Below are 26,964 nucleotides of genomic sequence, written 5' to 3' on the forward strand. Positions count from 1 at the left end.
CTCTGAATAATAGATTCTAACAAAGATGAGCAAAAGACACATCACATCTAAATTGATCCAACAGTAAATTAAGGTATAAAACATGCTGATGATCATATCCTGATCCCAGTATGTGAAGGACTAAGCACCCAACTTCTGTTTAGAGAAGCAAATATAATATGGCAGAGCATGTCTTATATGGCAATTCAAAGGAATATGGTTTTGATAGGAAAAAAATTGCTGACAGGCGTTATGGACAAATTCCTGCAACTTCCAGAACAATAACCGGCACAATATTTTTAGAGATTCAATGTCGACTCAATTAATGGGTTAAGCTAAACACCGACAGAGCTATTTTCTTAGTAGGGTCATAGACACCATTAAGGGAAAATGGTTTTGACAAACTTGTATGTTCAAAGGCTGAAAGAAATATACTAAGAAAGCAGTGAGAGTAGGGAAATTAAAACTTTAGTGAGAATAAAAATAGATTTTAAACGTGTACATGTGAAGTGACTTAGAATATCTTTCTGAATTATCCAGACACAAAAGATAACATTCTCATCAGAACAAGCCAAGATCAAACACCAGGGGCACTCTTTGTAGAAACTAAGTGGATGCTTCTGGCGCCAAATGTCTGTCTGGCATTTTGGCTTGACTCCTTCCCTCTCCATCACTCTCAAATCCCCAACCTTTCCGCTGGCAAAGCCACTCTGTTTTCCTTCAGGCTCTGAAGAGATGGATGTGAGTGTGTGTGTATTTTCTGTCCTTCAATTATGAAATGTGCTTGAAGCTCTAGTGACTTAAGTATTAATTGGTAGTTCTTTATCTTAGCTAGGCTTCGGTATTTAAAATCTCGCCTGTTTTCTTAGAATTTCTTTATTAAACATTTGAAGGAAACTGTGCATGTCTATGAATTATCCAGGATATGTACATGTATCATTTTCTGAAATTTCCCCTCAGTCTCACCCAGACTTACTTTTTTGCTTAAGATATTTAGAGATCCTGAGGAAGTTCTCTAGGCCAAAATCTACAGATTTTTAAAATAGCAAAATAAAGGTAAATATATGGCTAGAAGATAAGCTTAAATTTTCTACTGAGTTTCTTTTGTTTGTAGGGGGAGGGAAAGAAATACGAAGGAGAACAACAAAAGTGTGTGTATGAATTAATTATCCAGGATATGTATATCTTTTTCTGAAATTTCCCCTCAGTCTCACCCAGACTTACTTTTTTGCTTAAGATATTTAGAGATCCTGAGGAAGTTCTCTAGGCCAAAATCTACAGATTTTTAAAATAGCAAAATAAAGGTAAATATATGGCTAGAAGATAAGCTTAAATTTTCTACTGAGTTTCTTTTGTTTGTAGGGGGAGGGAAAGAAATACGAAGGAGAACAACAAAGAAAAAAGAAAAAAAGAACTGCACAATACTTGCTGTTCTAGAATGCTCCTAAATAATGGAACCTGGCATTTTAAGATTAAGACACGAAAAAATTATGCTTTTGGAATTTCAAAATCAAAGGTGGCTTGTGACAGCTTCCTGTTAGAAAAGAGACACCCACAATGAAATGCTCTCTGGCGAAGCAAAGGCCCCTTCCTTTAACTCTTTACCAAGCTCTTATTCAGAAGCTCATAAACCACAACACAATGTGAACGTGATGGGAGAGGAAAGCCCCCCAATAATACAAGGTTAAAAATGGCAATACGATACTGCAAATCATGAGTGTTAGGTGACTAGTAATGCTTGTCATTGACAAACAGATACGCCTACCGATATATTTATAGGGAATAAATACTGAAATTCTCTTTAGGTCTATTTACAGATAGAATCCCAGGTGCGACTGGTCTTCCAGGCAGAAACCTACATTGGCAGAAGTATGTAAATTACAAAAGTTCCACGGTTAAATTATAAAAAATAAGGAATTTGGATTTAGGCCTCCTGCCATACGTAGTACAAAGTAGCTTTGAGTATTCTTAGCCTACAAGGGAATTTTTGTATTTCTAATGTTAACATATAAAGAAAATATCCATTGGCTTCTTCAACTAGAGAGAGGCAGGTTTCTGGATAGAGATATAAGGCAAACCAAACAGGTCCACAACTAAACATCCTATTAGGGCTCATTTTCCAGGCGTGGCTTTGCTTCGTGATAGAGGAATCTTAACAATTCTAGCCAGGGTCTCCACACTGCTACAGAACTGGGGACACCTTCGTGTATCTGCTTTTTCAAAGAACTTAAATTATATACACATCATCAAAGTACACACTGGCAACACTTGATATTTAAAGGAATCCTGCAGTGACTCACTTATTTCCTTTGAAAATACAAATAGGTTTTCAAAGACTAGATACAAATCTGGGCACATGGATGAGATATGAAGATTTCTCAAGTAAAGGAGAGACGATCTCAACCTCCTACAGTCAACTTTCTTTGCAAGACTGAAAACTGATTCCTCTTCCTCCAGCTTCTTACTTATCTGAAATCATCCCTGCAACAGGAGAGGCACTTTTATTAGGTACAGCATCTGTTAAAACTTTAAACCCAGGGTAGAATTTGCTGAACAAAGTAATAACACTAGCCTAATAGGCATTACTTTAGGATTTTTTTCCCTTTAATATAAAAGTATAACTACAGTGGTCCAATGTACAAGTACAAAAAAAAGTTCTCATACTAAAAAAAAAGTACCATAATACTGTACATACAAAAACTGTTCAACAAGAATGATTTAAATATATCTGTTCTTTTCCAGATCTGGAAGACACAAATGTAAAGTTCTACAAGTGTATTATTGCTGGAACACGTGCCCAGGAACACTGTGTTTCCCTTCTCCTGCTTGTCCCAGCCCCGCCTTCAGAGTCCCCTGAGCTTGGATCATAAGCCAACAGCATCCCTGAAGATAACCAGAGCCAAATGTTTACTCAATGGAAGTCATTATTCAGTGAGCCGTTGCTTACCATAAACTACGACAAGTACAAGTTTTAAGCCCAGCTAAGATTAAATCCAGACGGAGGTCTTCCCATTCCCTGATTTGCTACTCGCACTGCTTTTGTTGGACCCAGCTTTGGACCCCACTTTGGCTTTTTTCCCCCGGGGACCATGGGGGTTGTTTTGGTGATTATAGGCCTGGATTGCTAGATCCAAGCGTTCCTGAGCCATTCTGATCTCCCGCTGCAGACTCTCCAGGTCAGCTGGGAGGTGCTCCTCGTGGCTGCCGTACTGTTGTTCCTGGGCGATGTTGGCCTTGTTTTGCTTGTAGGCGATCTTAGCATTGGACAGTTCGGTGTACTGGATCTGATCTGGTTTGACGGCAATGTTATAGCCAGGGGGAGCAGATGGTGTATTCCAAGTGAAAGGATAATTATAAACACCCGGATCTTCCAGTTCCCTCCTTTTACTGTTTAGTGAGTCTCGAATTGTCCCAAACCCTAAATGAAGCATCTCCCAAACGTTAAGCAATAGGCAAAGGCTTGTAACACCATACATTATCAGAAGGAAGATGGTCTTTTCAGTGGGTCTAGAAATGAAGCAGTCTATCTTATGAGGGCAAGGAATTCTGCTGCACACGTAAGACGGGTGGACTTGGAAGCCATACAGAAAATATTGCCCTATCAGAAAACCCACCTCAAACATGGTCCTTGCCAGCAACTGCAGCACATAGATTTTCATGAGACCATCCTCCCGAATCCGCTGTCGGCCATCATGCTTGGCTTTAGGTTGGTTCTGCTCTTTATTTTCTTTTTCACTCTCTAATTCCATTTCTGGATACATCATGGGGTCCTCTTCATGGTCCTCTTCTGTTTCTTCCAGAGCCCGGTGCTGTTTCCAACGCATTGCGTAGGGTTTGCTCCGAGCTGCCTTCTTGTCAGCTTCGCCATGCTCCATTTTGGCGATCTTATGAATGGCGTAGCCCAGGTACATCACCGAGGGGGCTGCCACCAGGATGATCTGGAACACCCAGAAGCGCACATGGGAGAGGGGTGCAAAGGCATCATAGCAGACATTTTCGCAGCCTGGCTGCTCTGTGTTGCACACAAATTTGCTTTGCTCGTCGTAATAGATGGACTCTCCCCCTACAGCTGTAAGGACGATCCGGAAGACAATCAAGACAGTGAGCCAGATCTTCCCCACAAACGTGGAATGGTTGTGGATCTCCTCCAGCAGGCGAGTCAGGAAGCTCCAACTCATGGTGACTGAATTGGTTTGCCCTGATAAAAAAATGGAAAAAATCAACGAATATTAAATCCTTATTTAATTTTTTACTGATATCTCTAGGAACTACTTTTTTGTATACTTGAAATCTAACTTCGAGGCCCTTACTAGAATGATTGTTAAAATAAACAGCATCTCACTCTACAGCATCTACTCCCAGGTAGGACAATTCACTTCAGCCTATGAGCACTTGTTTGCTTGTAAACACCAAACTAGAAAGTATGGTTTGTGTTCATGACTTCCCTAGTTTAAAAGGTAAAAGTGTAGCTGTCATTCCAGATGTATTTCTCACAGTATACTGGATTCTTTACACACACGATTATTTCATAAGGCCTTCAGAACTTTGAGAGATACAGATAAGAAAACAGCATGACGGTGTACTCATTTGGTCCAGTCATGATAAGACTGCCACTGAGAACACAGTGGGGACACTTGGGCCATAGACTCCATTGTGAAAAGGTACCTTACTAGGAAACTTAAATTTTAAGACCTGGTGACAAAGTATTAAAAATAGTTAAAAAGATAGTATAGCTTCAAATAACTGGCAATGATCAAGAACTAAAATAAAACAGAAAGGAATGAAGAAGAAGATATTCCCTAACTAGGCTACATAGCAGAGCAGACTCTAGGATTCTGTATTACATTTCTGAATTTTGTTTATTGTGAATGTTAAAAACTATCTGCAAATTGAATTGTGAAGACATTAAATCCAATCCATACACAAATCCATTTAAAACAGCATTTGGAAAGATAGTTTTATTCTGAGATTCTTAGAACTATGTCCGGAATTCTAGTAAAAACCATTGAAACAAAGTAAAGTATATAAAATCCCTAATGTAACCTCTGACACTCAGTATACCCAGTTTTTATTTCTCTTCTTCCCTCTACCAATTTACTTCTGCAAATTATAGGTAATTATCAGCATCACCAAAGAAGTTTAAATACACTTTACCTGTTATCCAGAACTTCTGTTACCCAAAATTTTCTTAGAGAAATGATGTTCTGCTTACAACTTTTCCAGATTCCCTCTAGAAGGGAAAAAAGAAAAGAGAAGGTCATAAGCTTCCTCCCACAGAAAACAATGAATCACTAAAATGTCATTTTCAGGAAGAAACAAAATTTTCTATGTACCTCAGGTTTCAATCAGCATGAGATGGAAACAGGCTTGAGTTTGAATATCACTGTTTTCTCCTCCCAAGATGTGGTAGGAAAACTACATTAACAGTGACCCAAAGATTAAGTCATTGTAGTCTAAGAAAATGTGACAGGAAGATGAGTCATTTGTGAATATCTGAAGTAGACAAACTCTGGCACCTATAGGAAAACGCCAAAGCAGAAAATCTCAACAAATTTAAACCGGGTCACGAAAGGCCTTGCAAAAACCTCACCCTGCGTGCTCGTCTCGCTCTATTCTCTAGAGCGGCCAATCTCTCTCACTGGAATTTGAGCAGCCAACTAGGAGCAGGCTGTTTAGTTAAAACACCCAACAGCTGGCTCTCAGTCACTGGGACACCCATGTCCACAGGAGGTGAGTTACAGTTTCAACTGCTCACAGAAAGAAAACACCTGTATCTGTATGTGTCTTAAAAAAATTCCAGGACAAATTATTGCTCATTACCCAAGTTCTGCCAACTTTGAGTAGCTACAGTCAAGATTTGTCCATTGGGTGACAACTTTGTTCATTTACTACCATTTAATAAGTAAACTGAAAATAATCCCTGAGGATTATGTATTCACAGTAACAAAAAAAAAAATTTTTTTTTAAGATTTTTTCAAGAAAAAAATCCAGAACAATTTTCAAAAGGTCAATGAAGAAGAAGAAAAAAGGAAGTGCAGGCACCTACATAACACGAAATTATCAAGATTTACATAAACTGACCACACAAAAATCTTTCCATAGGACTTCAAGTACAACTCCCGTTTCCAGCCCTGATGTGCAACTGAGCTCACCACTTCTCTCTCTCCCTGAATATGCAAGTTATAAAACCACAAAACAAGAAGTAAGTAATATGCAATTGTTAAATGGTTACATAAGCCAGGTTTCCAACACGGAACTCTGTAATGATTCACATTCACAAGTTCAGACACAGATTTCCCCCAAACACATCTAAGGTATTTCTCCCCTGAAGCCTAATATTCTATTCTTTCCTATATATCAAGACTGTAAAAGAGCAAATGGTAATTAATTAGGAAAACTTAACCCCTCTCCATCCCTACCAAATGGGTATCTTTTTAATAATTAATGCGATGAAAGAATTTCTCAACAGTTCTGCATCTCATACAATAACCTAACATTTTGGGGGGGTGGAGAAATTGGTGATACGCCCCTCAAGGCTTATACGTAAATTACAAAGCAGTCAGTCATTTAAACACTCCCAGAAGTGCATATTGCGTACTGGTTATGCTGTAGGCCTAGAAAATGCCAAACCCTTAAGAGCGTGATTTTCCATGGGCTCCTAAGTGCCACAACACTCTATACCCATACCTTGAGTATGAATGATGTGTTTAGTAACTCCAGAATCTTATACAATGGGCGACAGACAATTTCCTTTCTAAAATAACCATGGCTTCCTAAACTCAGTGGCAGCATCACCACTGTTTTGTTGATCTACTGAGGAGTCAGGAGGTTTTCCTTTGATACTCTTCCCTTTCCAAATCTCTTTCCTCTCCTTGTGGGCAAGAAGGGAATGGCTTAAATATCAGAGAATCTTACTCCGACAGGATGGGGAGGTGATAGGAAGAAGCGGGAGGCAGAGAGAGGAAAAACTGAACGAGCAGAATGGTGGGTTCTGGAACTGACATTTCTACGCAGAAGGTACCATTGCCAGGTGTGGTCTCATTGTGTTCTTGCTCCATTAAAGCTCCCTTTTTTCTGAATTATTTTATTTTGCTCTGCTATCAGAAGCTTAAGATTCAGGACATAGTCTTCTCTGGCTTCCCTGCTTCGGCAAACAGACTTAGTTATAGAGTAGGGAGAGGAGAGTGTGCAATTACCTGTGAATGGCTTTCATGAAAAAATAAAACCATTTCCATATTCCATCTCTGAATGGAAAATGACATGGGAACGTGTGACAGGTGCTGGTGAGGTAGGGGAATGCCTAACATCCACGTGTATGTACGTATGTATCTACTTTATTTTTCAAAACACCAAAACACCAATTGATTTACATGTACTTTTATACTTAATATTTTTTTGAGTATCTCCTTTAAGCTTTGGCTGAATTTATCTACAGACAAGTTCTAGAAAGTAGTATTATTAGGTCCAGGAAATGTAAATCTACATGGTTCTTGCTTTGTACTATCATTTGACTTTCTAAAAAGGTTCTAAGTCATTTACAGTACCTGGCAATGAATAATTACAATTTCACCTCAACCTCACTAGCATTGTCTGCTAGGCTACTTTACTAGATGCAAAATGGTATTTCAAAATTATGTCAGTTTGTATGTTTTTAATACAATAGGATATATGTCTTCCATATTCCCCTGTCTTTGTGGACTATTTCTATCCTTTTTTTATCTGCCCATTTATCTGCAGAATGTATTCTTAACATAGTACAGGCCTTAACCACTTAACACTTACTATAAACATCTCATTTTACTGTCTTCCTTCAAATTTTATTATTTTTATAGTCACATTAGTCAATTTCTTGAATAAATTAAAAGGTAGAAAAGTTTTTCTTTCAAAGATTACTTTTTATTTATTTGTTTGTCTATTTTATGCCTATAGCACCTGGTCTTCCTAGGTGGTCTCCCATCCAAGTACTAACCAGGCCTGACTCTGCTTAGCTTCCGAGATCAGATGGGATCGGGTTTGTTCGGGGTGGCATGGCCGTAGACAAAGATTGCTTTTTAAATGAAGAATACTACAGTTCATGGCAGCACTACCCACCCATCCCCCCACTTGCACTGAAGAAAATCATGTTTGCTTATATAACACTTATTGGACAGAAACCAAATGTGCTATTTTTAGTCTATTTTCCAAATAACTAAAATTACAAATCTATCTTGTCTTGCATTAGAAAATACATTTAAAAAATTAGTTGGCATCAAAATGGTAATAAATTATCTAATTCGCTCCCAAATTCTTTATATTTGAAGTTTCCTACCAATTATATCCTAACAGGATCAAGTCAAAGTTTACTGCATTTTTCTGTAAAAAAGAACTCATAGGATTTTTGAAGATTAAATATAAGCACATTATTTAGATGATCTCAGAAGGTAGATTATATAATTAAGATCTATTTTAAAGATGAGGAAATGAAGTCCAAAAAGTTTATAAAATTTGCCTAGAATCATCCAGTTATTAAGTGGTAAAGCTAGAACCTGTAATCAGCCAGTCTTGTTTTAGTAACTGGGAGAGAAAACTAAAAATGGAAAAATAGCACCATCATCAAAATTTAATTAAGAATGATAACTTATTTGAGCATTAAGAATAGGGACTAGGGACTAGAGAAGTTTGTAAATTCAACTGAGTGTACACCAAGTCAGAGATGAAAATACCTGTTAAAGGAGAGATACACCAACAGCATACATATGAAATGCTCAGAGTCAGGCGGGCCCTCAAGGCAAAACACCATTATTCCCATTACTATGCTGCTTCAATTTTTTGTCTTGTCACCTCAACTGTACTACTGGGAGCCCCAATGTGCAATTTGTGGTTATGTCAATTATATCTCAAAAAAGTTGTTAAAAAAATAAAAAGAAATAAAGACTTTTTTAGGGATAAAAAAGCTGAAAGAAGTCATCTTTAGCAAGCCAGCACAATAAGAAATGTTAAGTCTTTTGAGCAAAAGAAAAATGACATCAGATGAAAATTTTAATCTACGCAAAGGAATAAAGAGCATGGAAATGTAAAAAACATCTAGCATCTTTTCTTATTTTAAATATTTTTAAAAAGATAATTGGCTGTTTAATTTGTGAAATTCATAACATTTTTTATACATACTTCTTTTAGTTAGAGGTAAAAGGATGAAATATCACAAAGGGAAAATGGAGAGGGAGAGGAAATGGAAATATACTGTTGTAAGGTAATTAGACTACACAAAACTAAAACAGACTCAGATACAAAGAACAAACTGGTGATTGCCAAATGGGAGTGGGGGGGCGTTGGAGGACTGAGCAAAAAATATGAAGGAATTAAGTAGTACAAATTAGTAGTTACAAAACAGTCATGGGGATGTAAAGTACAACATAGGGAATATAGTCAATAATACTGTAATAACTTTGTATAGTTCCAGGTGGGGACTAATCGGGGTGGGGGGAATCGCTCTGTAAATTATATAAATGTCTAACCACTATGCTGTACACCTGAAACTAATATAAAATAATACTGAATGTCAACTCTAATTGAAAAATAAAACGTAAGAAAAAAAAGAAAAAGACATTAAGTAAAAACTAAGGAAATCTAAATAAAATCTAAATAAAGTATAGACTTCAATAAAAAAAAAACAAAAAAAAACAATACTATTGACTATTTTACGTAAACTGACATTTAGAGTACACTCCACCCAATAGCAGAATTCACAATTTTTTCAAGGATACGGAGAACATTTACTGAGCTAGACCATATTCTGGGCTACGACAAAAGTCTCAATACATTTAAAATGATTCAAATCATACAAAGTATGTATTCGATCACAACGGAATTAAATTAGAAATCACTAAAATTTAGTTATCTTCCGTTATGCTCTCTTATCACTGAAAAAAATCTCCATATGGATGTCTTATCAATTGGAACTTGTTCTCAAAAGGACTAGTTTCTTTTCCTCTTCCCTTCCATACCCAAAATTTACCTCTGTCATTTCCATTATCAATTAATAGCATTGTGACTTTTAAAGAAAGCAATCCTTACTTTCCCTATAAAACAAACAACAAACACAATTTAGGATTTACTAAACATGTATGTGCCAAGAACTATACCGGGTGCTCATTTCTTTTTCCTTATTATTTTTAAATTTATTATTATTTTTTGTGACATTGGTTAATGAAATCCAGTAAGTTTCAGGTGTACTCTCACTTCTTTTAATCCTCACAAAATCTTATCTTTTAGATAAGAAACAGGTTCAGAAAAGTTATGTAACTTGGTCAAAATCAGAGCTACTGACACAAGTAGGTTCAACAGGTTAGTTTAACTCGTCTTCTATTTTCGCTATGCTATATTCTTAACTCCAAAATCCAATAAGACATCCACCTATGAATTATTACTTCATAATGCTCTCAAATACATTATGTACATCTGAATCTGGGTATCTGAAATATGTGAAGAGTTGAAAACTACCTGATGAAAACTATCTAAATGACTAATCATTGATTATGAATGGTGAAAAAAACAGTAAATCCTGTCAATTCTTTCTTCAAAATAAATCCACAGTCCAACTTCTTACCACCTCCATTGCTATCATTCTGATCTAAGTCACCTTCATCTCCAGCCAAGATTACTGTAAAAGCAAAAGTCTTCTAACATTCCTTATTATACAATTTTTCCTTTCAAATCTATTCTCCAAAAAAGCAACCAGTGTAAAGTTTTTAGAAAGTCAGTCAGATCATGTTCCTTTTCTGCTCAAAACTCTCTTGGAATAAAACCTAAAATCTTTACCACAGTCGAAAACACCCTTCATCATACAGTTCACTTTCTGGCCTATCTCCTTCCAGTATCCTTCTCGCTCATTATGATTCAGGTTTACTTGCATCCTCACTATTTCTCAGATCATAACAAATATGCCAGCCATGTTTTTGCCTCAAGACTTCTACACTTGCTATTTTCACTGCTTTGAACCCTCTTCAGATATGGCAGGACCGTCACTTTGAGTCTTTGCTCAAAAGTCACCTCCTTAATGAGACCTTCCCCCAGACCACTGCCCTCTAAATTAACATGTCATTCTCTAGCCCCTTTAGCTTAAATTTTCTTTATAGCACTTAACCCTCACATAATGTAATTTTTATCTTATAATTTCATTGTTTATAAAATGTAAGCCCCATGAGGGCAGGATTTTTTCCTCCCTAGTATCCCCTGGCAAATGGATCTGTATTACTCCTTTGCTGAAGAGCCGCCAGTGGGAGGTGGCTTCTCAAACCAGTGGGGCAAAGATCAACTTTTTAATTAACAGTGTTTGGGCAACAGGATAACCACCTGAAAAAAAAGATAAAAGGAGAATTCATACCTCACATTGGATATCTAGGTAATCCCCAAACAGATAAAGTATCTAAATATAAAAACTGAAACCATAAAAAGTATTAGAAAACATAGTTGATATCTGATATAACTCTGGAAATGGAAAAAAAAAAAAAAGAAAAAGATGAATCTGAGTACCAAAAAAGTGTCTCGATGGTTAAGAACAAAACAAAACAAAATCTCATAAGCAATATTGAAAAAACAATGAACTGGAGGGAAAGTTTTTGGTAACTCTTTTTATAGGCAAAGAGCTAATCTCCCTAATATAAAGAGTTCAAAAAAAAAAAAAAAAGCTAACAAAAATCCAATAGAAAATTGGCAAGGGATACACAGATATTCCACAGGAAAAAAAGAAACGCAAATTCCCCTTTAATCTTTTAAGCCATATTTGACATAATTCATCACTAAAAAAAAAAAATACTTTTTTTTTCACATGGATGAACCTTGAAAACATAATACTAAGTGAAAGAAATCAGGCACAAAAAAAGCCACATTTTGTATGATTCCATTTATATGAAAATGTCCAGAATTGGCAAATCCATAGAGACAAAGTAGATTTGTGGTTGTCAGGGGTTGGGGGAAATGGGAAGTGATTATATACAGGGTATCTTTTTGGGATGATAAAAATGTTCTAGAATTAGACAGTGGTGATGGTTACACAACCTTGTGAATATACCAAATACCACTGAACTGTACACTTTAAAAGAATGAATTTTAAGGCATGTGAATTATATATCAATAATAAACTACTTCGAGATACAAGTCTTCTCCTACCACACGGCAAAAATCCAAAAGCTGGGGAGGCTGTGGAGAAACACATTCTCATACATTGCTGGTTGGAGTGGTATAAACCCTGGTGGCGATTTGGCAATATCTTACAAAATTACAAACGCATCTTCTATTTTTTGACCCAGTAATCTCACTTTTGGGAATAATCACACTATAGCACTGTTTCTATAAACAACTCAAATGTCCACTGTCATGGGAACAGTTAAATGCACTACAGTCTATTTATACAACAGAATACCATGTGGCTGTAAAAAAATGAGGAATGTTCTCCTTAGTATAGAAAGATATCCGAGACATTTAATTAGTGAAAATAGCAAGGTATATAACTGTATATAGTATGTGCCTTTTACATAAGGAGAAAAAAAAAAACTGTGTTTTTGCTTATACTTCTATAAAGAAACACAAGATATTTTAAAAAATTAATGAAAGTGGGGGAGGAGACTAAGAAAGATGGGGTAGGATCAAGAATTTTGATTATATCTTTTTATAGTTTTGTTTTTTGACCCAAATGAATATACTGTCTTTTTAAAGAAAATATCCCTAAAGACATTCCATGCCCTAATAAAGTCTGCTTGATAGCTGTAAAAAATCCTTTTGTAAACTTTTAAAATATAACTTAAATACCTTTCAAAATTTAAGAGTTTTATAAAAACTGTGCATCTTAGCTTGTTTTACTTCAAAAACTTAAAACATATTTATATGAACTTACACTATACCCTATCACATATGTATTTGCTGTTTCCCTCCATTAAACCCGCTTCCTTCGCAGAGCCTCCCCGTTTGCTCCCTCACTTCATTTACACTGCTCTTCAGGTGTCACCTCCTATAGTACTAGCCTTCCCTGACCCCCTACCTACAATAATGTCCATCACGCTCTATACTCTTGGACTCGGCGTTTTTCCTTAAGAGCACTTACTTAACATTACCTAACACGTCTTTTATTTGTTAATGTCTTCATTATCTGTCATCTCAACAGAATTTAAGCAAGGAATTTTTTCTTGTATCCCTGGCACTTAGAACAAGTATTCACTGAGTGATTTAATAAATTTAAATCTTTGCTCATTGACTTTTTCTACTTTAATCCATCTTTCCACTACTTCCTGCCTGGAAAAACTTTCATCCTTCAAAATGTAGCTCAAAGGGCACCATCTCAAGTTTCCTCGACCTCTTCAATCTCCTCCCCAGAAAGACCGTAACAATTTTTCATTCCACCAGTATCAGACCTTCCTCTATCAAATCAAGGTTAGTGGTTGGCTTCTTCTGCTGGAATACGAGTTCCTTGAGGGAAAAATCCATGTTTTCTTTTTTTTTTTAGTTCTCTGAGTCCCTAGCACCTTGTATGCTACCCAGGACACAGAAAGCACTCAATGAATGTGTGGCATATTAAATAGAAGATCTGAATGCATTTGTAAGAAGTAGGAAATATAAAACGTGTTCACTAATACAATCATACTTCAGGACAGAATGAGTGTTATAAAATTTGAAAATGTGAAAATACTCGAGACTAACTCCTATGAATTAAAAAGTATAAGTTGTCAATCATATCTCCATAAAGCTGGGGTAAAAAAGTATAAGCTTACTGCAGAAGGCAAGTGGATCTCTGAAGGATGGGTATGGTTTCACCAGGCAGAGGTGGGGTGGAAGGAGAGGCAAGGCAGATGGAGAAAATGGTGTGAGGGAAAAGGTGCACAAGGAGGCTCTTAGACGGGAGCATGACGGAGGATGTTTGGGAAGCAGATGCAGAGAAGGCTGGACGGGGAAGTCAAAACCCAGTCTGTAGAGAGCCTTAGCACAGCATGGAACCTGAAATTAAAGCATGTAAAAGTAATGATGAGTATATGGTCCTCAAAAGTGGTCCACAGACCACCTCCATCAGAATTATCCAAAGGGCATGTTGAAAACGCCGATTCCCAAGCCCTACTTACCCAACTCCTACTCCCAGGACTACCGAATCAGAATTTAACCCACCTATGGTTAGGTATTTCAGTTTTACAGTGGTTTGCTATTATACTTACAACTTTGTACATACCCCTAATTATAGATTTAGGAAATTTTTCTAAAAGAATTGCTAGGTCAACAGTTCTATGAACTGTGAAAAAAATTTTTGTGTGTTAAGGAAAGGTCAATATCTTTGCCATTCTCTCCAAAAATTCTAAAGTTGATATGCATTACCAAATTACCCCTCCAAAAAGCTGTTAACTATTTATATTTCCACTATCAAAGTATGAATATGCCGGTTTCCTCACTCCCTCACTAATGATTTTAATACATATATTTTTAAAAAGCCTGGGTTAATCTGAGTTTAAACTATAAGAAGTTTTAGGCCATCACTAATTACTAGGGACGTGCAAATAAAAGCACACTATTATGAAAGAAGGGAAAAGGAGAGAAGTAGGGAGAGATGAGAAAGGGGGAAGAAAGGAAGGAAGGAAAAGAGAGAGAGCAAGAGAGTGAACGCGAGCAAGCAGGCTGCCAAAGCTATAGAAAAACTGGAAGCCTTGTGCACTGCTGGTGGGAATGTAAAATGGTACAGCTGCTGTAGAAAACTGTATGGTTATGGTTTCCTCAAAATATTAAATAGAGAATTAGTATATGATTCTACTTCTGTACCCAAAAGAAACAAAAGCAGGGAGGCCAACATATATTTGTACACCCATGTTCATAGCAGCATTATTCACAATAGTCAAAAGGCGGAAGCAATACAAATATCTACTGACAGATGAACAAATAAACAAAATACAATATACACAATGGAATATTATTCAGCCTCATAAGGAAGAAAATTCTAACATGCTACAACATGGATGAATCTTGAAGACATTATGCTAAGTGAAAGAAATCAGTAAAAAAAGGACAAATATATGGTTCTACTTATATGGCGCTGGGAGGAATGGGGAGTTAGTGTTTCATGGGTACAGTTTCAGTTAAGAATATAAAAAAGTTCTGGAGATGGATGGTGGTGATGGTTGTACAACAATGTAAATGTACTTAATGCCACAGAACTAAACACTTAAAAATGGTAAAAATAAATTTTGTAATGTATATTTTACCATAATAAAAAGTAAAAAAAAGTTTTAGACTAAAATTCATTCATGCTATTAGTATTTACCTACCATCAAGAAGCTTGCAATCCAGCAGTTTATAGGAAATTTAGAAACACTTTCTAAAAACTACAGCTGTATTCAAGAGATATTTAATGAAGTTACACATGCTATGCAACAGAAGATAACAAATCATCTGTTAAAGTTTAAACATTTTATAAAGCAATGATTCTACAGTGAAATGCTTGACTTTACAGTTTATTTGATTCATTTTTTCCATTACAATCTCTATTATAATCTTGGGCACAAAAACAGTTAATCTAAAAATATCGCTTTCATATATATCTTTGGGAAAATCTCTCTAATAGACTCATGTAAAAAAAAGCTCCCAAGGGTTTCAGATCAGCAATGAAAAAAAACCATAACGGTTCCCTGTCAATGTTTAATGCTCACTAAGCTATAATAATCAAGAAATTAAAAACTTTTAAATAAGTAGTGCTATACTAAATGTTTTGCAAATGCAACAATCAAGTCCAAATGGATCAGAGCCAAGTTTTAACTTCCTTCTAATTAAAAATAACAACAAACCTAAAACCTACAATAGATAGACCATATTTTATAATCTTAATTTCTTTTCTAAATGAAAATAAAATCCAGGATGAATTAAAATTAATATTCTAAAAAAGTGACTCCTAACCTTGAATTTTGTGAAACTGAGACAGAGCAAGCACTGAACTAGGAGCCAAAAGATTCTAACAGGTACTTCGGGAATAAGTATTTCCATTTTTTCATGTGTGAAATACGTGGAGAATGTCAGATTAGACGATTTCTAAGGTCCCTTCTATTAACATTTGATAAAAATTACTCCATTTCAAACGACATCATGTAGGCGACTTCCTCTTCCATCTATATTAAAAGTGGCATTAAACTAAACAAAAAAGAAAATTACTCCAGAAAAATTCATAAAACCAACAAATTATGCAGAAAGAAGTGAAATAATGACAGTGAAATTAAACAATAGTAAGATGTCAAATTTTCAAGAAGGCACTTCCCAGTCATCAAAGAAAACCTGTGGTTGGACTAAAAAGTCTCAGTACTGACTCACCATGATTCTAAAGTATTAACTATCTGGGCATCCCAAATCATGAGCTTAGCAATCTAAGAATGGTGCTAGTGACTCACACTCCTGAATGAGACTGCTTTATGCGCAGAGACAATGAATCAATTAAAGGGTTTACAATGAAGTTTTGTTTAACTGGAACATTTTAAGTGGAAGTTAATTCTGCATGAGCGATAATAGATGTTTAATAACTAGCTAGTGACAATTTCTAAAAAAAAAAAAAAAAAGCATTATGGCAGCTAACACGCAAACAGTAATTTATGTATTACAAACATGAAAACAACTTGTTTTTCAAAAGAGCTCTTGGCCACAAAAAATATTTGAGAAACACAAAATGTAATTTATTGTGAAGCAAATTATAATACCTAATAGAAAGAAAGTAGCTTGAAATCTTGGCTCTATTAACAAACAAGGAAACAGAATACACCATTGTGGGGTGAAGTGTCAATCTGTGCTGGCAAAAAGCCATTCTATTTGAAAGAACCTTTAAGGAACCAGCTGGAGAAATATGGAAAACCTGAAATAATGCATTCATTCAAAATGGATCGTAAGTGGTACTGTCTTCATGTAAAAAGGGACAGTACTGGCACACTTGTCCAAAATAGCCTAAACTTAGGTCTCACCAACTGTGTGAACAATGATCCATCTAGAAAAACAAACATATCTAAGACAAAATGAAAACAGATGTATAATAATTCCAATATGACCAGGGTCACAATACAAAATTTGCAAAAAACACTGTCATACACTGATGACAAGGGTGGTCTGGTACAATCTTTCTGGAAGGCACTGCGGTGATAGTTATCAGGAACTTCAGAATGTTTATGACCTCTCATCGATAATTCCATATCTAATAACTTATCCTAACTAAATGCCCAATAAAAGAACTTTATATAATTTGTGATCTAACCTGTTAATGAAATACTGTACGACCATTATAAATCTTGTTTTAGAACAGAGATCACAAAATGCAAATGTCTAAAATTATATAGAGACAAAAAGTAGATGAGTTGTTGCCTAGGGATGGGGGAGAGGATAGGAAGTGACTGCTAATAGGTATTAAGTCTCTTTTTAAGGGAATGGAAATATTCTAAAATTAGATTGTGGTGACAGCTACACAACTCTGTAGCTAGACTAAAAACACTGAATTGTATAAACAGGTGAACTCTATGGCAGTGGTCCCCAACCTTTTTGGCACCAGGGACCGGTGTTCCTATGAGAATCTAATGCCCGATGATCTCTGGAGCTAAGTCGGTGATGCTACAAGTGCTGGAGAGTGGCTGCAAATACAGATGAAGCTTCACTTGCCCACTGCTCACCTCCTGCTGTGTAGCTCAGTTCCTAACAGGCCAGGGACTGGTACCAGTTTGCGGCCTGGGCCGGTTGGGGACTCCTGCTCTGTAGTGTGTGAATTATTTTTAAATGTCTAGATACCAGTGAGGTGATACAAGTAACCAAAACAGGAAAATGGGGCCTGGAGAACACATGCACCAACTAAAGGGGGTCTGTCTGCTGTTTACTAGCTACAGCTGTGGGTGTTACCAAACTTAATGTTAAATCTTTCAAAAGAAGTCTCATCTGGATTTTTATGTGAAGTCTGATTTTTTGATAAATTTTTTATCAAAGTCTAAAATACCTACAGAAAGGTGCACAAATGTTAACTGTATAGCTCAATGAATTTTCACAAACTGAACACATCCATTTAACTAAATTTATATATATATAAAACTTGATTTTAGTACAGCACTAAAATCAAGAACAAAGCACGACCAGCTACCCATAGCCACAGTCATGCCCCTTCATATCCAAGAGAAACCACCATCCTTACCTCTAAGAGCATAGATTAGTTTAGCCCAAGGCCAGCTTTGGCACTATTGACATTTTGGGTAATGCTTTGTTGTGGGAGACTGTCCTGCATTGTAGGATGTTCTGCATCCAGTCTCTTCCAGTTCTGACAACCAAAGATGTCTCCAGTCATTGCTAAATGGTGTCTTATGTAGCAGAATCACACCACAGAGACCCACTGGTTTAATCTCTTCTTGAACTTTATATAAATGGAATTATACAGAATAAATTCTCTTATATTGGAATCATAAAGAATATACTCTTTTGTGTCTGAGTTCTTTTCAACATCTGTTAGTTCTAGTTTTATTTTCTTTATTAAATTGCCATTCTGTGAGTATATCACAATTTATCCATTTACTGCTGATTGGTATTTGAGCAGTTTCCAGTTTGGGGCTATTATGAATAATGCTACTATGAACATTCCACATCTTCTGGAGAACATGTGTGTGTTTCTATTGCATACCTAGCAGAATTGCTAGGCATAGAGTACGTACATGTCAGCTTTAGTAGATTAGTATTTTTCTGAAGGAGGTTGTATCAACTTACCTTCCTGTCTTTTTTTTCATGCTGACAACTAATAGGAAAAACATTTAAATAATATTGAGCTAGGTATCATACCAGCTGAATAAAACCTGCCAATTTGTGACCTGTTTTAAAAAATAGTTCATTATGTGGGAAAATGCTCCTATGTAGAAAAGAAACAAAAACAAGCAAATGAAAAACTCCCAATAAAATAACATTAACAGGGCTTATGGATAATTTGCTTTTCAGTATTTTCTACAATAAACATGTAATAATGGAGTTGGCAAAGCTTTACTATGCAGCAAAAGTCCCAAGAGAAATTTAAAAATACGCCAGGGTACAAATTTCATAATATTTACATAAATTCATAAAGACCTACTTAAATAATGGATATATCACAAAAAAAAAAGTTAACATCTCATAGAACCTTTGGTACAGTTATTACACCTCCTTGAATAAGAGAGTCCAAGACGGAACTTATATAAAATTCCACTCCAGATTAAAATATAGGATGGTGAGTCTAGAGAATAATTCTTAATTAATCAGGGTATATCAAAGATAATGAAGTAGTACTCTGATATGATGTCTTATGTAGCAGCTTGGTATCATAATGATGCTCTTTTCATTTTAGACTCATTATAAAATGGTCAAAAACCAGCAAAGAAAATTAACATATCCAATATTTCCTTGAAATACATAATTTTTGTCATTGCTACCTGCTGGCTATTTTGTCTGATACTGAGTATTCAGAAGGAGTTACCTTTATTTGAAAAACTGATTATTAAACAGTCGCCAAAAACTTACCATTCTCCATTACAAGTGAGTTCTATTAAGTGTTTATACTTGACATGTGAAAATATGACAAAATTCATACATCCTGTTCTAATCACGCCACTTCATTTTCTCTCCTCCATATCAAGGATTCTTCTGTTGGGATAAGAATATGCCCATGAGATTCAGTACAGATCCAAAAGATGTATCTCCCAAAACACTAAATGTTAATATATTACCCTAGATGGATTTTTTTAAAACCAAAATTATCTGTTATTTTAAGGCTTTGAAGATTAGCTAAACTGGAATCTAAGACCACTATTTTGAGCACTGATCTCATCTCCATTTTCCTCTCTCGAGAAACTACGTTGATATGTATGTAATTTCAAACCAATGAAGGCAAAAAACCAGTTTTCTCAGGCAAAATAAAAAGCAGTAGGAAAGAAAGCATCTATTAAGAGCATTCTATCTGGGGTTCAAAATGCTACAGTTGCTTAAACTTTCCCATTAAACTAGTAACCATAATTAACTGGTAATCAAAATAAATCAATAAAGTGCTTTGCAAGCTATGTATATAATTTTCCTCCTAGGACATACTTCAAATCATAACATATTTTTCCATCCTCTTTTCTTTTCCAAGCTCAAGTATAACAGAATACACAATCCAGTAAAAGAACTGAGACTCTCCCCCAATTCCTAATAATTTTTCCAAACTTAAAAGAAAGCTTTCCTTTTCAAGTGAATCTAAGTACACATCTGCTTGAACTGCCCCACCTATAATACAAAGCTTTCATGATGAATAACATGAGAATCTACTACAGAATTGGAATGTGAAGTCAAAGCTAACTATTTGATTTAGTCACACAAATACCAAATTCCCTTTCAGAAAGTACTACCTTGCTTCTCTCAATAAAGCATTTTCTATACAAATCTAGATGGCTTAGTCAATCAAGTCTTTTTAAAAGATCCCAAGAACTAACATTTCTGATATTATAAGTTTAAAAATCACTATCTTAAGAAAAAAATCCAAACACCTTTATTATCCAAATCTTCCACAAATACACTTAGTTTCATAGGTTCACACACTATTAGTTGTCAAAGAAACCGAGATGGGCTAGGCTAGTAGTCCCCAACTTTTAGAGTCTGAGGTCCTTTATATAAATCGCAAGATTTCTCTGGAGCCTTATATAATAGTGGTTATATGTTTATTATCTATCTTTGGAGAAAACACATAAAGATACAACTACTATAAATTGGTAAAGTTTTAAAATAAATCTGTAGTTTATCATATCACCTACATGCACATTTGAAAAGGTTATACACATTAGTAAGACATTACTTATACAGTTTGCAGATAAACTTCCATGAATTCTAAAGTTATCTTTCTTCAGTGACCCACTGTTTGATACCACGGTATGAAATTAATATCCTTATTTTACTGAAGAGGATGTCAAAGATCATGATGACTTGCCTAAGATCACACAACTGATTAGCTGTAAAGCTTACAATACGACTCAAGACTTAATGATCTTTTTGCTATACTATGTGGGTTTAGTGTTAAAGACCATGCAGAAAGTCACTGAAAAAGTTGAAAGCAACAGACAAGCAACATAAATATAACTGAAGAAAAAATCCCATGTAAAACAGCAACAAACAGATAAAATACTCAGGAATAAGCCTAACAAGAAACGCACAGGATTTAAATGACAAACACTTGAAAACACACAAGACTTAAATGCTTAAAATGCTTTAAAGACTTAAAGCATTCCATGTTCTTAGATACAAAAGCCATTATAAGATGTCGGTTTTCCCTAAATTAGTCTAAAATGTAATGCAATCTTGATTTCTAAAAATGCCAATAGAATTTCTTTGGAAGTAGAAAACTGATTCTAAATTCAATGTGAAAAAATAAATAGAATGAATGGAAAATGTCTGAAAGAGTAACGAGGGTATACGAACTCCTCTACATATGTACCATAAAGCTATAATTTTCAAAGGTGGAACTGGCAAAAAAGATTAACAGATTGATGGAACAGAATAGAAAGTCTGGAAGATCCAAATACACATGAGAATCTAATGTATGAAAAAGATGGCACTGCAAACCAACAGAAAAAATATGGAATATTCAACGAATGATATTGAACTACTTTGAGTAGCCATCTGGAAAAAATTAAAAATAAAGCTGGATCTTTAAAATTCCAAATGGATCAAAGATTTAAAATTAAAAACAAAACCTTAAAAGTTAGAAGAAATATGGATATTTTTCTGGACAGCAAACACAATTTCTGAAAAGCAAAAAAATACTGTAGACGACTCAAAAGATATACTAAATGCTTAAAACAATTTGCAATTCTTAGAATAAAAGGCTAATTTTTCTAACACCGACAGATCAATAATAAAGACCACTCAATAGAAAAATGTGCAATGGAGATGGAGACAGTTCTCAGAAAAAGAAACAGAAATGGTTTTTAATATAAAAAGACATTCAGTATCATTTGTAATTAAAGATTTACAAATTAAAACTGCACCAATATAATATTTTCATTTATCCAATTAGAAAGGATTAAAAAATTGATACCAGACCACTAACAAGGAAGGTGTGTAGAAAAGAGACGTTCTTTGTTCTTTACTGGAAGTGGTGGGGTAAATTGGTATAGCTTCAATGAGACAATGTGGGACTGTCTATCAAAATTGAAAATGTGCCTTTCTTTTGACCTGGCAATTTCAATTCTCAATATTTACCTAACAAATATACTCAGACATATAAAATAATGTACAAGAACAGTCACTGCAGCATTGTTGATGACAGGCTGGAAACAATTTAAAAGTCTATCAGTAAGGCACTGGGTAAACAAATTATAATACATCTAGTAGTCAAAGAGAAGGAGACAGCTCTATCTGTAACGATATGAAACTAAGATATATTAGTGGAAAATGCAGGCTGTGGAATAGAGTGTATAGCATTCTACCATTTATGTATATATATGGGGTAAATACTGAATGTATGGATAGCTCTAGAAGAATTCACACACAAAAAAAGGTAAACAGTAATTGCTTTGGCAGAAAAAAAAAAATGAGTGAGCATGAAAAGAGAATAAAGGAAGACTTACTTTTCACTAGATATCCTTTTATACCTTTAGGAGTTTGTACTACATAATACATGACCTACCCCCAAAAACCAATTTTTAAAAAGTCAATGAAGTGAAATATTCAAGTTCAAAACTGTCAATATCAGTCTTAATGTTTAACTGTATAATATGTCTAGGTTTGTTGGGAAATTAATTATACTGACGCTTGGCCCAACAAATGGGAAGATATTAAAATTAGAACTAGGTATAGTATGTCAAAGAAAATAACCTAATCTTCAATTTCTTTATTCCATTTGATAGCCTGCCTAAGCCTGTATTTATCTTCCTGGGAGGCAAGGTCCCCATTGTGTATACCATACCACAGGTGATCATTGTATTTTTGGTCTATTAAAACTACTAAAACTTGAAACTAATTTAAATAAATAAATATATTTAAATTTTAAAAAAAGAAAAGGAAATTGTTTTTTAAAAAGCTACTAAAGATTGATCAGCCACGGCTATTAGTGAGTTTACATCAGTAAGTATTTACTAAGGACTTAACATTGTATTGGTATATAAGACCAATAATGCAAAAACAAAACAAAACAAAACCAATAATAAGGCTTCTAGTTAGAACAAAAGCTTTGTCAGAAGTTACTTCAGTACAATCAGCAACTACAAATATGCTGCAGGAACTTAACTCTTGTTTACATCAATTAGCCTATGGTAAAACTGGTATCATTATACTTCATTTCTCCTGAAGTCGTAGATTCCAAAAACCTACCGATGACATTAAGTGAGGACTTGCTGTATATGGCTTGGGGAGTGCACATATATAATAAAAGCACAAAGAAATTCAAAAGAATAATAAATTCAAGTTGGCAATGCCTCTGGTAAAGAAGCCTACGACGAAGATGGAAAGGAACGTGCAATCAGGCAGGGAAACACAGGCAATTTCAACTGGACTGGTAATGTTTTATTTCTTAAGCTGCAAGGTGGAATACAAATATTTATTGAAGTATTATTACTTCTGCTGTCTTAAATATCTCATATTACTTTTAAAAAAATTTTTACAAGAGTGAAAAACCATTTAGAATCGACTATAATAGACTTAGGAAAAGGTGGCCTCAACTAGGATGGGGAGACCAGAGGTAGAGAGAAATGGCAAGAGTCTGGCCTCAGTAAGTTGTTGATAGAACCACCTAATAAAACAGGATAGGTACAGTGAAGAAGGTCTAGGTTTGGTACCAAAAACAAGAGCTCAATCTGGAAAGCTCAATTCAAAGTACCTCTGAGTATGTAAGTGGAGAAGTTGAACAGATAGCTGGGATCAGAAAAAGGGTCTGAACCACAGATAAAAATTTGAGAGTATTCAAAATATATATGGTAACTGAAGCCACAGAATAGGTAGAGTAGCGTGAGAAGGGAGGAAGCCTAAGAACCAAGACTTGAGAAAGACCACCAATTAAAGATCAAGTAGAAGAGGAGGGTGGAAAAAAGCCTGAAGAGCCAGAGAGCAAGGAGGGAAAATCAGAATCCAAGAGAAGAATGTATTTCAGGAAGGAAATTTTGAATCCAAATAAACAAACACCTATTCTGGATGGGCAATTAGGAAATCAAGGTCCAAGAATGACTCAAAGGGAATTCCCTAAAAATTGACAGAGTCCAGATCCACTTTACTCTGAACATTCCCAAAAGTAATGTTATAATTCAGTTAAGTACTGTCAAAACTGATAAACCCTAAAAAATGTAGATTAAAAAATCTTTTTAAGACTTGAATATAGTTTAGAGATTAGAGGATAAGAACAAGGGTGTGTGAAATTCATTCCATTTCTGTAGAGACAAACATCAAAACTAACTCCGAAATCCTATACATTTCTTCTGTTTCTAAGATTTTAGAAAATTTCCAGATTGCTAAACCTTTTTAACATATTAAACTATAAGCATTTTGAAAGCAAAAATCACATGGGATTCATCTTCGAATCATCAGCATCTAGTTCAGTGCCTAACATAAGTACTTAACTGAAAAAGAAAAAAAAAGGTTCACCGAATGAAATGGGTGGGCACCAGAACACTTCTGTCCAAATTAAGCTACAGCAGTATAGCCTCAAAGAACAACTTTTAAATGAGGGCTCTACTCATTCTACAGAAAACTTCATTTCTTTAGAAATAGAAGATATCTGCAAAGAGATCTCATCCTTGTGTTAGGGGAAAAATCCCTTTGGGCAACACATTCCATGAGTCTGAATGATAAATCCAAGTGATGTCTGCCACTACAGTGTTTTCAAAACATAAGGATGTACTCCAGTATGCTAGCCAGTACACTGACTAGCCGTTATTCTTGAGAATTGTAGAAAATGGCAATGCTATTTAACAGAGTAACAGACTAGATCTTTACTTTTACACAAACTCTTCAGTTATAGCGGTATGTTTGAAAAACATTTGCTGGCACTTGGGTGATATTAACAGTTCGGACCTGTTTTTTATATCTAAGGTTCAGGTTAATGACATCGGCTAAAATCTGTCTTCTCACACGTATTCTCAAAAGAATGGTCCACAAAAGCAAAAAAAGTAATCCCGTCCTTTCTTTGCCTAAATTTTTACCTGATAGTTTGGATAGGAGTCACCCATGGTTCTATGCTACAAAAGCACAAGCTCAGAAATCAGTAATTACATCCCCAGTTGCAATTAGCCATCCAGATTAATAAATACTAATAAAAGGAACGTATCTCATTTATTTTAAACAAACTTCAAATAAAAAAAAGCCTTTTGGAATTTATCACTGTGCACTGACTTATGCATGGAACAGACTACGTATTTATTAAGAGAATGATAGTCTAGGTTTTAACTACATATTTTGTATATTAGGATCCCAATTACTGAATTGATAGGTGAGCCTGGAGCTGGGGGGATAGGGGAATGGGCTAATCAGAGACAGACCACGTATCCCTTCCCTTTGGCTGATTTATACAAATATGAAATAAGAAAAATAATTATTAAGGGGTTAACAGCATTTATAAATAAGATTGTTATGTTCAAGATATAACAATATCTTGAAGTTCAAGCTGACTTCTTAAAGCACTCTGAAAAGCACTGACTTGTGGAAAGGATGTTTGAAATGCTTTGGAAAAGTGTACAGCTATTTAGACAAATAGTAAGTAATACTAAACCATTACAGGTCAGGATAAACAATGAAAGGAAGAACTTCCATATATTCTATGTATTCTCTTGAAAATGTCCTTTGCCTACAACACTCTGCTCACGAAGATCTAGCGACCAGACTGATTTGTTTCCAAGCTTTTTACCTTTTACCCAGAAGTTATTTCAAGTTTAATTCTGCCATTACATAGTACTTAAGAAATCCGAAGCAACTACAACATACACCTCCAAATTCCGAAAAATAAAACCAAAAGCCCCAGCAAACGTAACCACAATTCGCAATATTTTTAGCTGGGAGTTCTGTAATTAAGTTTATTTTTCTTCATTCTTATTCTGAAATAGTAATACCTAAGCCCTCTTTAGGCGGTAAAATATTTGACCCCAAAATTGCATTATTAATCCCTTTTTCAACAGATATTAATGTATCCGAAATGTGCTGTTCTCCGTTAAGCGGAGAATTAAAATAAAATCCTTCATTTGTAGTTAATTTTTATAGCGCTTTCTTCCACACCTACTCACTTGAACGTATACACAAGACGAACATGTGACAACTTTAGACTTATCAGGAATACAAGATAACGCTTACTAGAATTCATTCTTACTTGATTTACTCGATTACACAAGTTTATATTGATGCTAACAAAGTGTGAGCATAAAGAAATCTGTACCATAGCCACTTCTCAATGAACAAAAATTCCTGCAAGTGATAAAACCAAACTCGCCCATTTCGCAAAGAAACAGAAATCTCAATCTCAGAAACAATCGCAAAACAGGGAGGAAAAAAAAAAATCCTAAACCACACATTCACGTAAATCTTTTTCAACTCGAAGCTCCAAATGTTGCGGCCAACCACACAACTGCCCACAATCACAGAGTTAGCGCCTTCTCTTAAATTTTGAATCTGGAGACGGAAGGGAAACAAAACAAAACAAACAGCCCTCCAAAGTTTCTGGAAGTGGGAAATCATCTGAAGTTAAGAAAGCGTGTTAATCAAGAGGCAACCAACTACCCCGCTTCCCCCCTTCCAGCAGCCCCCGCCCTGAACTTTCGCTAAAATATTCGCGGGAGGCAGGAGTCTTGGCGCCCAGATGCTGGAGGAAAGAGTCCAACGAACCCGCGCTGCGGGGAGCGATGTCAGGGGCCGGGCGTCGGAGACAAAGAGCAGCCCGCGGAGCGCCCGGCGCGGCCCTGCGCCCCTAACCGCCCGGCGGAGTTGCGAGCACTGCCGGAGCGCCGGCCAAGTGCGCGCCCAGGGTCCCCGGGTTCCCCGCCCGCCGCCGCGGCCCGGGCCCACCCC

The 26,964-nt window shown here is 35.6% G+C and overlaps 1 protein-coding gene and 1 pseudogene across 5 annotated transcripts in view; both read right to left on the reverse strand.

Annotated features, from left to right (window-relative positions):
• Positions 1-1,173: 1,173 nt before the first annotated feature.
• Positions 1,174-26,964, reverse strand: part of GJC1 (gap junction protein gamma 1) — a 26,887-nt gene continuing 1,096 nt past the window's right edge. Inside the window, exons 2-6 of one of the 5 annotated variants that reach the window (XM_025045631.1) lie at positions 19,474-19,596; positions 5,313-5,495; positions 5,134-5,209; positions 2,927-4,177; positions 1,174-2,460 (exon numbers count right to left, since the gene is read on the reverse strand). In XM_025045631.1, the coding sequence (XP_024901399.1) occupies positions 2,967-4,157 (1,191 nt within the window). In that variant the 5' untranslated portion in view covers positions 4,158-4,177; positions 5,134-5,209; positions 5,313-5,495; positions 19,474-19,596 and the 3' untranslated portion in view covers positions 1,174-2,460; positions 2,927-2,966. The other 4 variants (XM_025045629.1, XM_025045630.1, XM_015588096.2 and 1 more) reach the window with 4 other exon arrangements.
• Positions 7,900-8,018, reverse strand: LOC112478463 (annotated as a pseudogene).

Source organism: Pteropus alecto, unplaced genomic scaffold (genome assembly GCF_000325575.1).
Source record: "Pteropus alecto unplaced genomic scaffold, ASM32557v1 scaffold313, whole genome shotgun sequence".
NCBI lineage: Eukaryota > Metazoa > Chordata > Mammalia > Chiroptera > Pteropodidae > Pteropus > Pteropus alecto.